This window comes from Oxyura jamaicensis, chromosome 1 (genome assembly GCF_011077185.1).
Source record: "Oxyura jamaicensis isolate SHBP4307 breed ruddy duck chromosome 1, BPBGC_Ojam_1.0, whole genome shotgun sequence".
Taxonomy (NCBI): domain Eukaryota; kingdom Metazoa; phylum Chordata; class Aves; order Anseriformes; family Anatidae; genus Oxyura; species Oxyura jamaicensis.
In genome coordinates this window covers 64,048,489-64,061,161 of record NC_048893.1, presented here as the reverse complement: position 1 = coordinate 64,061,161, position 12,673 = coordinate 64,048,489, and the positions used below count along the sequence as shown (strand labels likewise).

Below are 12,673 nucleotides of genomic sequence, written 5' to 3'. Positions count from 1 at the left end.
CTGTTTGTGTGCTCCACTGCCAAACTGCTAAACGTGCAGTTTAAGGCATCCACAGTCATCTACCTACTCCTTCAGGAATAATTTTCATCAATTCCTGCATCTCCTCATTAAAAAACCCACATTCAAACTTGAATTGCATTACTCCTGCTAGTCCTGCTTTAATGCATTTAACCCATGGTTAATATCTCCCTCTATACTAATCCTGCTTTTTACTATTGCAGTACAACTTCTTGTTTCTCTTATGTATTTCATCTCTTTCCCTTTTATACTGGGGTCTACACTGTGTCCAATCTGACCTACTGGATCTCTATTCCTACTGGATCTTTATTCCACTCTTCAAATTTACAGTACATTCTGCCTATCATACTTTGTTGTCCATATTGCCTCCTGAGTTAGGGCACGAGCAGATCTATGACTCATAGGTTACATCTACCACATGGTTTTTTGGCAATAACTTCGTTATGACCCAGAGGAAAAAATAAGTCCTCTTCCCAAATACTACAGATGATGAGACACAGAAGAAAGGTAAGGCTTCTGACTGTCTCTTCCATCATCTTTTCAGGAGAAAAACCCACAATCCACATACAATTGGTACTTTCTGAAAGCTCGATGAAATCTTCCTAGTTTGTCAGCTAATTGTTCTACAGTCCTAAAAGAGATGGATGTATGTTAAGGCACTGATAAGAAATATGAGGCCAGAGTCCTTCTACTTTGTATTTATATGGCAAAGTCTGCTCTTTAATGAAAACCTCTGGGAAAAGTTACGGTGGAGAAAAATGCTGTTCTTTCTTTTCTCAAGTAGGTGAGTTAGCTGAAATGCATGCTTCAAGCAAGGTGTGAGAGAATTCTGTGCTCACACAGAAATCAAAGTTTGGATGATATAAAAATGCAAGAGGGCTAATCTCTTGCGGCCACTGAAAAATCTCACTTTTTTTTTTTTTTATTTAAAAAAAAAAAGAACACAGAAATCAGTCTTATTTCTTTTCCAGCTACCTACATCCTGCCAGCCTAAATTTATGCCCCGTTTTCATTTGGATATAGTACTTTCCCCTGAAGGAGCACAATTAACAGCATTTTGATTTCTGAATTTCATATGTGACATGACTACACCTGAACTAAATTCATTTGACAGGCATAAGCTATAAAGCAGAAAATAAATTTCTGTCACACTCAACGCATGTATGGGCACAGTCCACTTTTGTTTGTTCGTTTCAGATTAATTTGTGACATATGAAGCCAGCCTCACTGTTTTTCTTGCTCTTACTTTTCTGTTTCCTTTTTGACATCTGAAACATCTAAAGGCTTTCTCTTTGCTAGATGATTCCAACAGCAACATGGCAGGACTGTAACCTGTTCTACAGCTCTTCCTTTCCTCTATGGGGAAGGCATGCTGATTTTTATAGCATAAAAAAGACCTTGTCAAGGGCCTCCGAAAATAAAAATGAAACAGAGAGCTTGGTATTTCTAAGGTCAAAAATCAGCAGAAAAACACCGCTGAATGAATCCTCATAGGTATAAATAAATGGTTAAGTACAGTGAATTTTTTTTTTTTTTTTTTTTTTCACTGTGCTTTACAGTTCACCTGTGATTTGTGAACGTGGAAGTGTTTGGGTCCACCCTTTAGAAACTCCCCACAGGCTTTTGGAAAGAACTCTGAACACATTTTCCAATCTATTCTGAAATTCAGATCCTTTCTAAATACCCTCACTGCTTACCTTCCCAAGTAAGAATGCCTTTCAAATCATGACACCTTTTTTTCTGGCAGGAGCTATGGGTCCTTGGAGAATGACTGTGCTTGGCAGACAAACCACAGCACTGCCAGGAAAGACATGTAGTCTTCTAAAACAATGTTGTCAAGTTAGCCTTCTCTCACGAGAAATTTCCTTCAACAGCCTAATGTTAAAGGACATCACTGTTTTATCTGAAAGTTTTATGTTTTCCAAGAGAGGAACAGTAATACTGAAAGAAGCAGGAAACAATTTGACTAATAGTCAGTGCTTGTGGGTTGTGCCTCATTAGGCAGCTTATGGGTGTGATCGCTACTCTTAACTAATAATGTTCTTATCCACAGAGCCTCTGATTGATACCCACACAGAGACATTTTTCTTCAAAGCAGCATTTAATGGTACCGCTATAGCAGGGTCATAGGCTATTTAAAGATAAGCTAGAATCAAGCTTTAAAAGACTTTGCTGATGAATAAGCAGATCTCCCACACTGCAAGAACGATAAGCTGTTACGAGCCTGCAGGTCTAAGTGCATCCTTTCTCCAGAAAATGTAGTGGTTGTCTTCACTTTCCCCTAGAATTACACTTGGCCCTATACATGACCATGTTCCTCTTACTCTACTGACTTGTATGTTTTAACAAAAAGGAAATCACTTATGCTGTATTACCTCTTCAAAACATATTAAACTGATTAAACTGACCTAAACAGAGAATCATTTAGGTTGGGAAAGATCTGTAAGATCATAAAGTCCAACCATCTACCTAACATTACCAAATCCACCTCTAATCCACATCCCTAAGCATCACATCTACATGTCTTAAATACTTCCAAGGATGGGGACTCCACCACTTCCCTGGGCCACCTTGTCTGTGAAGAAATTCTTCCTAATATTCAATCTAAACCTTCCCTGGCACAACCCAAAGCTGTTTCCTTATGTCCTATCATTTATCAGCTGAGAAGAGATTGACCCCCACCTCGCTACAACCTCCTTTAGGGTGGTTGTAGAGAGCAATGAGTTCTCCCCTTGGTATCCTTTACTCCAGACAAAACAGCCCCATCTCCCTCAGACACTCCTCATATGTCTTGTTTTCTTGCCCTTTCACCAGCTTTGTTGCTCTTTTCTGATCATGTTCCAGCAACTCAGTATCTTTCTTGCAGTGAGGAGCCCAAAACTAAACATGTTACCGAAGCTGTGGTCTCAGCAGTGCCAAGAAAAGAGGAACCATCATACATGGTATACTAGGTATACTAGCAGTGTATAGTCGGTGGATTGAGGGACAAACAAGTATATAAAACCTGTCTTTTTGTCTTTTTCTTTTTCTTTTTTTTTTTCCTCCCTTAACTTTCAACAATACTTAAAGAAGTATTTCACTTGTAGCTTTTTTATTTTTTGTAGCAAGAACAATCACTGAAAATGAAGGTGCTGCCTAAGGCAGAACAAGCATGAATGGCAATTACCACAGTCATTTTTGATGCTACCAGTATTAGTTCCACATCATCCTTCCCCTCCCAGACCAAATAACCCTCTCTGCCCAGTCCTACATCTGTGTCCAAAACACTCAACAGCTCCGTCAATGGTCAGAAAAAGGTGCCACAATGAAATGTTTTGAGCCTGTATTTCTGCACTTTTCTTCCACCTCTCTTTCTCTATCTCTCTTTTATTTTTTTTCTATGGGGGCTTCCTCCCTTCCAAAATATTCAAACATGCTGAAATTTAAATATGATGTCACTGAGGGGTTTCTGACAGCCCCTGGGAAAAGACGACAGGGCAAAACAGGAACAGATGGTATTGCCACATAGATTTTGCAGAGGGGTTGTGGAGAGAAAAAGCAGTGCACAAGGCTAGTCTGCAGTAGTGTATGAGTGAATTTAAACAGATAAACATCAAAGGAACCCATCTGGCCTTGAAGTGGAATCTGTCACTTGAGATTGTTGCTATTTAACAGAGACCTTGGGGTCTTGGCCATGTTTATTATACTTGTGTAATCCCTCCCCAGTTACATTTTTTGCTCCCCATCTAGAGACTGAGAGCTGCTGGAGGCAAGAGCAGTTAGAAGAGCTGAGAGATGCAGCTTCTATCATTGGCAGGGGAATTAATTTCAGCCTGCATATCATCTTGCTGATTAACTGCCCTAGTAGGAAAATTGAAGAGGACTGCACTTAAACTAGATGTAAAGCTGCCCTGTGATTTCTGGAGCCTTGCTCTCTTGCATTCCAATGGAAGAGGTAGCACATTTCCTCTCTTTAAAAATTTGTTCTCATAGAAATTAAAAGGGAAAAATTGTATTCATAGGACTTCTGTTCTCCAATCTTTCTTCACCTTAAGCAACAGTCCCCAAGCAGGTGACATGTCTGAGGGCTTTCAAAGGCAGAACCAGCTACACAATTGGACAATGAAAGGGGAGAGTTTGGGGATTTAACAATTTCTAATGACTAATTTGCTGTGGAATCCTCTGACTGTGGGTAGGAATGAAAGGCAAAGGCAACTGTACACTGCTGCAGGCAAAGTTATGCCTGAGTAGGAGATGACTTGTCCTCTCTTCCTCTCACTGGAAACTCTTCTTCTGCCCACTTTTCCCTAACATGACGAAAAGCAGTAGAGAACAGGTAGCACAAAGCAGAGTTTGCTGACATAATTATTTGGGACCATCATTAAAATAGTCAAGATGTACTTTGATTGGGGGCAGAGATTATGAGGAGTGTTGATCACTGTGACTGTCCCTTTTAATGCTTTTTGAAAGACCTGATGTAGGATTTCCTTATGAAAAAGGTGAAAAGACTGAAAGTCTGTGAGCAATGAAACTCCTTAACAATGGAGTGGTGGAAGGATGGGACAAATTACTCGGGAGAAGAAAAACATGTTCTCTTTGTATTCAAGGGCAGTTTATTCTTCATTCCTTCCCTTCAACAACCACTATTCAAAACCCTTGTTTCTCTCTTAGCCTCGGTTAGAAAAAGTAGAAGGATGCTTTATTTTGTTTTTATTCAAATAAATTAAATACCTAGCCTGAAAAACACAGAGAAGAATAAGGGGATCAGAAAGTTGCATCTTAAAGGGGCAATTTGCTCCACAATAGTACAATTAGTCTTTAAAAGGGTTAAAGCATCAAAAGGGCCAACATCAAAAGTGTTGAAATCACCACCAGAACAGTGTGATTGAACAAGAGAACTTATTTCTGTATGAGTGTGAAAAGTTGAGATTTCAATTTTTCATCCTTCTTTGTGAATGAGTAAAAGTTTTCAAGACTGCAGAATTTATTTTTCATTCTACTCTAAACTTAATTAAAGGATCACACCTAGGTATTCTTAATATTCACAGACTTGCAAAAAAAAAAGGGGGGGGGGGGCATTTTCTTCCACCATAGTCATGTTTAAGCACTTTATTTTGCCCAGTAGTTTTGCACTACTCCTGTTTTTATTCCTGTTACAAAAGAGCAGTTTAATTTCCACGTCTCGCAAATCACTAAAAGACTTGGAAAAGGCTAAGTAGCAAGGGATACCAGAGAGAAAATGTACATCAACTGAATGCCAGTCCTTATTTATTTACCCTAACATAAATCATTGCTACACACCAAAATCAACATGAATCATGTTATACCTGCAGAAAACCAGTGGGAGCTACCTGTATTTTCAGATTGGAGAGTTACACTTGGTAGAAGGTGTGAAGTCTGTAAGGGTTCAACATGGTAGGGACAAGCAGTGGCGGTCATGAAGGACAGCAACCCCCAACATCACCCGTAAGTAATGTTCCAACCCTCATCCACCTTCATGCTCCCACAGGTTCCCAGTGTCCCCAGGTGTGCAGTACATTCAAAGACAAAATGCTGATACTCACCCTACGACCACGATTATAAAATCTAGTAAATTCCAGCCATTGCGGAGGTAAGCGTTGGGGTGAAAGAGAAGTCCATATGCTATTACTTTTAAAAATGCTTCCACTGTAAAAATTATGAGAAAGAGATATTCCACTCGTTCCTGAAGAGAAGAGAACAAGAGAGACAACGGTTAGCATGAGTTACAAATGCCCGACAAGGATGTTTTCTGTCACATTCCACCCATGCAGCCTCCAACCCACTGACTTATCCTTTGGTGACATCTAACATGCATGACTTGTCAGAGGACTTCCCTCCTCAGACTTGCATATTCAGCAGCAAGTTTGACAGGACAGTGGCAGCAAATTTTGGTTAGACTCTGAAATTTGCTGCCCTTGCCTTGGCAGAGACTGGCCACAATACAGTGTGTGAAAAGGAGGAGGGCAGGGGCCCTGCAGGCACATTGCAGCACTCAGCTCTCTGCAGAGAGCAGTGCCAACTGCTGCCGTCCCTGCGAATGAACCGTATCCAGTCCTCTTCTACCTCTGGAGAGGAAACACTGCTGGATTCAATGCTGCAGAGAGGAGCAGAGAGAAACAGAGAAGGGCTCATCTGAGACTGATGGATGTGTCAAACTTTGCCTTCTTTGGGATTCCCTTTTCTTTTGCTGGGAATAGGTAGGCTGACTATTGGTGACAAACGGTTTACAGATCAGGCTGACTAACACAGGAGACATTTAGTCATGCCATCAGAAATGTACAAGTCCCCCTGAAACGCGGGCTGCAATTAAGCACACCGGAACGAAGTCACTTCCAGTGACAGTACAGTCTGATTCAGGACAAGCATGCAGCCCTTTGGAGTCAGTACACAGGCTCGCTGTCTCTCATCTCTGGGTTTTTAGTCCCAGCGTGGAGTATGAATAGCAGCATTGCAGAAGTGGTAGGGACCTCCATCCAAGCAGGAGGGAAGCTGCAGCATTAGCTAATCACTACAAAAGTGCTATGTGGAAAGCTGAGTGAGAAATAAGTATGTGAAAACAAGATGACTGCTAAAGGAGACTAGGTCCCTCCAAGGTTAAACTGAGGTTATTAAAAGTTATTAGAAGTTCCCATTCAAGAAACAGAAGTCTGAAATAAATACAAATTTAAACAGCTTAGGAGGCATTCTTAGTCATATCTTGTAGGATACCCAGCAAGACAATCAGGCAGCTCACTATTTATTTTTTTTAAGCTCCAAATTGCACTTGCCCTTTACCTCTGTCCAGAAGTGCTGCTAAAGGCATGCACGCACGACAAATTTTCATATGATGCAGCAATACCAAATGTGCAGATTTATGAAAAATCATTTCATCATTTAACTGGGTTGTCCGTTTAAACCTCTTCCACTCAGCTCCAGGTAATTAGCAGGATCTCGCTAACAACTCATTAATCAAAAACTGTAATACCCAGTCCATCGGCATGTTTACATTAACACGTTATTCTACATGCCTGAGAAATTCCATCTTATCATAACAGGCACGTGCTGGTGCTTTAAAATATTGCTGTCTTCCCTGACTTAGTGCTATCACAATGGTTGCAGTATTCCCCAGTGTTTGCTATGAGGAATACCTAAAGAAGAAAACGTATTGTTCTGTAGTTATCTGTTCCCGTCATAAAACCTTTGAACATGCCCACAATACAGAATTTGCTCATCATTGTCCCACATAGAGATAGATCAGGACACTAAGGGTTTTTCTCCATTGAAATCAGAGAAGGAAATAACAGCATACAATACTAATGACTATGATATCCCCAGCTCTGCTTATAGTAAGTGCATTGGTGTATTTAGCCAAGGAATTGGCATCTAAGTGCTAACATCCAGCAGTCCAGCCATAGGCTTGGCTGCAGAAAAGAGCTTTCATACTCCTAGAAGGGACCAGCCTGGCAGACCCTACTTCCTCCGCTGCCCCTGACAACTGAACATGTACTAAGTGATGTACTACTCATAGTAAAACAAACACCACAAATCAATCCCGATGCACACATTCTAAAGTAAGCCAAGCTGCCAGGAGATCTCTAAAAAAAATCAGACTAAATCATTGTGTGATGGGAACCATTGGTGCAGCATCTTTGTGCTGCCACATGCCTCCATCAGCACGGCAGGACACGGGGCCAGGCTTTGACCCGTGGGGCAGGCAGGCAGGCAGCCCGCGGTGCCTCTGGAACACTGCTGTCACCCGCTCTGCTCTGGTTTCTGCGTCTGCTGTGTCTGCAGCATCTGCCCAAATCAGATGCAGGTCTGCCCAGCCAGAAGAGCCTTTCCACTCCATGAATTTCATTGAAATTCCTATAGTAATACAATCAAAAGATGAAGGAAGCAAATATTTGGGAAAATTCTGGAAGAAAAATCTTTTTTTTTTAATTGTTATTTAATATTGCACACAGCAGCCAGTATTTCAACACCTAACAGGTTCCATTTGTTTGGGTTTAGGAGCCTCATACCTTTCTGTCTCTGAAGTTGCCTGTGGGATGATAGGCTCCTGTTTTGCTATTGCAGTAACACTGTTTGTTGAACCATGTTATCGAGGTTATAATATGCCGAAATCTTACACAAACATGCGTATGTATATCTATACACAGATATATGCATATATCCATATACAACTATGAACTGTTTGAATAAAGTCTTTACAATGATCTGGTTAAGGTGGAAAGATCCATGAAAATACCATTCTATAAAAGCCTCTGAAATGAACACAAGACACAGAATGCTGAGCAGAGGAGAGAAATTTTATGATCTTCTGCACTTAAATTATGATTTCAGGATCTAAAATTGAAGGAGAAATACTGCCCAACTTAAAGAGTGCAGCTGCTCCAAGAGCATTTCAGGAAGCTACTCCTTCTTGGAATTGAGAGTTTGAAGAGCCTGCTAATTAATTTGTGTTCCCTTTCTTCTGAATACTGTACAACTCAAGAGCTGTAGCTCTGTGGTGAGGTAGCATCAATGGGCCCGCAGAACCTTGGGCACATCCCAGATCTGGTGCCACCTTGCCTGCTGAACTTACAGCTGTGACTTAGCCGCTCCCTGCCTCAGGTTAGACATGAAAGGCGCACCTGAAGCACTTGGCAGCCTCAAAACCATGGACCTGTCGCTGCTAAATGGGATTCTTCACTTCTGGCTGCTCATCCAGAGCTCTGCTCCCACGGATTTAGCAGACTAGGCCCCGGTATTTCAGCCTCCCTTCATGTCCCACAGCATCACAAAGTGTCCATGACCCCAACTCCTCTAAGAGTTTGGCACTATTTCAAAAGAAACAAGGCTAAAGAAATATCAGGGCCTCCTACCTTCTGGGCAGGAAAGGAGATACCAGCAGCTCTGCCCCTTAAAGCTTGTACCCAAGCCACAGCATCAAAGGAGAGCAAACATTTTGGAGCGGTACAGAAGAGGGTACAATATTTTTTCAATTGTGTTTGAAAAGGGAACAGTGCTGATGTGGCTGGGACACATGAAAATTATTGCAGGTTGCAGAGTTACAAAGAAAGAGCTTCCTGCTTGGACAGTAGTGATGAAAATGTTTCAAAAGGGAGAGAGAGAGAAAAAAAAAAAAGGCAAACCATGAGTGGAAGAAGAGGAGGGACAAAAGTTTTCTAAAACTGGCCTGTCTCTGGAGCATACACAGATGTTTGGGGGCTGGCTGCGCCACCGTTCCTTTTTGTTTTTGTTTTTCATTACAGATACAGGACATGAGCATCAGCTACCCTAGCTGATAGGCTAGCCAGCACTAACGCTGCCAAGAAACAAATTGTACATTGCCTTACTCTTAACAGAGAAACAAACAGTAACTCACTGTTGAGCCTCTAAGACATATTTCCGAAAGAGGATTACTGTATTAAGTACGAAGCCTCCCTAATCCCATGTGCTTTCTGAAGACGTCATTGTTTTGTTTTTGTTTTTAATTTTTAAACTGTACCTAATAACATCTTGGGTTCATAGGAGTCTGAAAGCAGGAAATCCCAGCAAAGTACTGTAGGGTGCCATGAGGTTTTCCTCCTGTCATGACAGGGGTGAGTAGACCAGCACTGTTTCTGAAAAAACAGTCTCCAGAATCATTCGTTGTATCTTGGTCCTTGGCTCTCCAAACCCCAACCACACAGCAGCACTGCTAGGTCATAACATTTTCTTTGCAAGAGTCACTCAATGCTCCAATCAGTCAGGTCCTCACATTTCATACACCCCAGTCTAGAGGGGTGGCAACCTGAAATTCAGTCACTACAGGTTTTCTCAAGCACCACTGTCTCTCTGCTAGCACCCAGCTCTGCTTGCTACAAACCATGTTTAAAAAACTGTATCTTATATATTTTAAGCGATGTGCGGAAAGCCCTGCACAGCTAGGACCGTTATAAAGCTGCCTGTTTGACCTCACAGCAAGTTACGTCAGTGTCTGCATTATTATTCCCCAGTGCTTCCCTAACATAACAGAATGCAGTTCTTCAGTAATGCAAATACTCAGTTATCCAAAGAAAACAACAGTATTTTAACAGCCTCTGTCATATAGGATGTTTTGGCATTAATTGTATAAATAGGCTCTGAGAGCACTCAGACGTTTTCCTAGTAGGGAAAACAATCTTTTGCTGATTGGAAGTAGGGCGACTGAGCTGTGGAGCTGGGAAAGATGGTCCAGAGGCTTTGCACAAAAGGTGCCTTGTTTTTGGATTACAAATTACCATCACATCTGAGATATGGAGACCCTCACTGTGTGAATATGCTGACCTGAAGGGTACCATTAGCATTAATAACTGACCTTTGGTGTGGAAGAGCCACATACACTCACTTAAAGGATCAATTCAACAAAGCAGATGTTGAGACAGGTCTGTTGACACCAAGTTACTTCTGAATGTGTCCGGTTACTTGGGAGACCTTTTCAGTTAAGTATGCATGAAAGTAGTACACAAACACATGAACGAATAAAACTTAGAAGAGCGAACATGTTTGGACTTTTTTAACTCCTGAAAACTACTGTCACTGCAGAAAGCACTGACCATTTCCAATTCATTTGATAAAAAGAAAGGACTGATAAGATAGCATATAGCTGAACATAACTTATTTTGCTGTTATACTGTGGTTCCTAAAACACAGCATCCCTGCTCCCCCAAAAATCAAGCAAAAGAACACTATCTAATTTTACCTGACTAGGACAACAGAAGCCTGAAGAAGGAAGCTGGTGGCTATCACTCCGCTAAACATAACCCCTTGTGCTGCTGAACAGAAGTCAGAACAGCTTCTAAAAGGCTAGATTTCCAAATATGATCAGCTCTGCCTTCAGTCCATTCCAACCAAAGGCAGTGCTATACGACAGGCTTTTCTGCAAGCAAAGTTAAACACATACCGAGTGCTGCAGAAATACCACCTTCAACTAACAGCCGTAAATGGGAGATACTGTCATCTGCTGCGACTTTAAAGATGCACAACATTAGAAGAATAAACCAGATGAGTGCAGAATTCTTGCTAATCTGAAATGAGCAATTACAAAACAGGTATGTAGTGCAAGCCAGCCTTCAGTGTTTGATAATTCACAACACGCCCATGATCCACTTAAAGAACTTCCATGGAATTCAACAGAAGAGAGGATATTAATAGTTTTGAACGATCACAGACCTGATCCACATGCACTATATCCAACTGTTCCTTGGCAAATCAACAAATACTTCATGCGTACGCAGTCCTCTTACAGGATCTAGTCGAAACTCTTTTTTTTTTTTTCTTCTCTCTCTCTCTTTTTTTTTTTTTTTTTACACAAAATTTTGGCTAGGATCAAATGGAAGTTATATGTGGGTTCAGCAGAACTACATTTTGTGTCAGAATCCAATTGTAATACAAAGCCAAGGTACAAGGGGGTCACTACCCTCTGCTAGGCAACTTGCAACGAATAGACTTCCTCTTTCAGTGAGCCACACGTTCCTTATAAATGTAAAACAAAATATAGATGACAAATGCCATTACTGTTCTGTTTTATCAACATTTCACCTGCAATTTTACTCATAGAAGTGGAGAAACAGGCTCTGGCTATACAGAATAGTGTAATTATTGGGAATCCTACATTTCTGAAGGGGTTCAAATGCCAAGATTATTTGGACTGCAATAGGAGGAGAGAGATTTTGAAACCTTTATGCTGGAGAAGATTCTGAGCAACTTTTGAAGACAGCTCTGCTTTGAGCAGGAATTTGGACTAGACAGGCCCCCAAATTCCCTTTCAACCTAGATTTTTCTAAGAATCTATATGCATATTTGATCATCCTAAATGGATCTCTAGACCTCAAAATAACCTAACAAACCAGTTATTTCCTTTCCAGTCACACATCAGTGCTTCCCAGCTGAATGCCTCATTCTCTATCATTGAGATGGTCAGACGTGCCTTTCTGGATTCACATAAAGGTTTATACATCCAATTGGACTTCAAATTGGGACTCTGGTGCCGATTAACTGCTGTCTAACCAATAGAAGATTTTCCTTTATGTTCTTTGGCTAGCAATAGCAGAAATCTCTCGGGTTTTCTTGCTCAAGATTTTTTCTTTTTTTTTTGTACTGAAACAGAACAATAACATTCTACCTATATGTGAATGAGAGCCAGAGAATATGCGCCTTATGGGCTCAGTTTTATTTTGATGCAACGAAGAATTGAAGCCATCCGAACAACCTATGTACAAACATTCAAACCTGAAAGGCTCTGAAGAGTCAAAAATAAGTCATGTCCTAGTTCCTTTTGTTTTGGTCCACTGCTCTGATTAAATTCAAATGAACTGTCACTTTATATTCTGATCAGACCAATAAGAGATTACCCTTCCAAGGGGAAGCAACATTAGGGAAGGCAGCATAAGGTTTATGACTCTTTTTGTTGTTGTTGTTGTTGTTGTTGTGAGAGCCTCATTTAGGATCTCTGCATAGGAATTTAAAGCTGGCTAGGTGTTGTGCTGTTACCATGCCTAGGAACAAAATTCACCCTTAGAAGAAAGCTTCTTACTAGTTTCCCTTATGCAGTTTTAGAGGCAGTCTGGTACCTTTTCCCAAGGTTAAAACAGCCATTTGAAACACAACAATCAATTGCCCATCTACCAACCACTGATTAAGGACAGGGTACCAGAAGCATCCATTTAAATCA

At 41.0% G+C, this 12,673-nt stretch overlaps 1 protein-coding gene across 36 annotated transcripts in view; it reads right to left on the bottom strand.

The window, feature by feature from the left end:
* CACNA1C (calcium voltage-gated channel subunit alpha1 C) overlaps positions 1-12,673 on the bottom strand; it is a 436,365-nt gene that overhangs the window by 196,219 nt on the left and 227,473 nt on the right. For all 36 annotated transcript variants that reach the window (XM_035346227.1, XM_035345985.1, XM_035346220.1 and 33 more), the window contains exon 4: positions 5,562-5,701. In XM_035346227.1, coding sequence (XP_035202118.1) covers positions 5,562-5,701 — 140 coding nt within the window. The remainder of the gene's footprint in view (positions 1-5,561; positions 5,702-12,673) is intronic.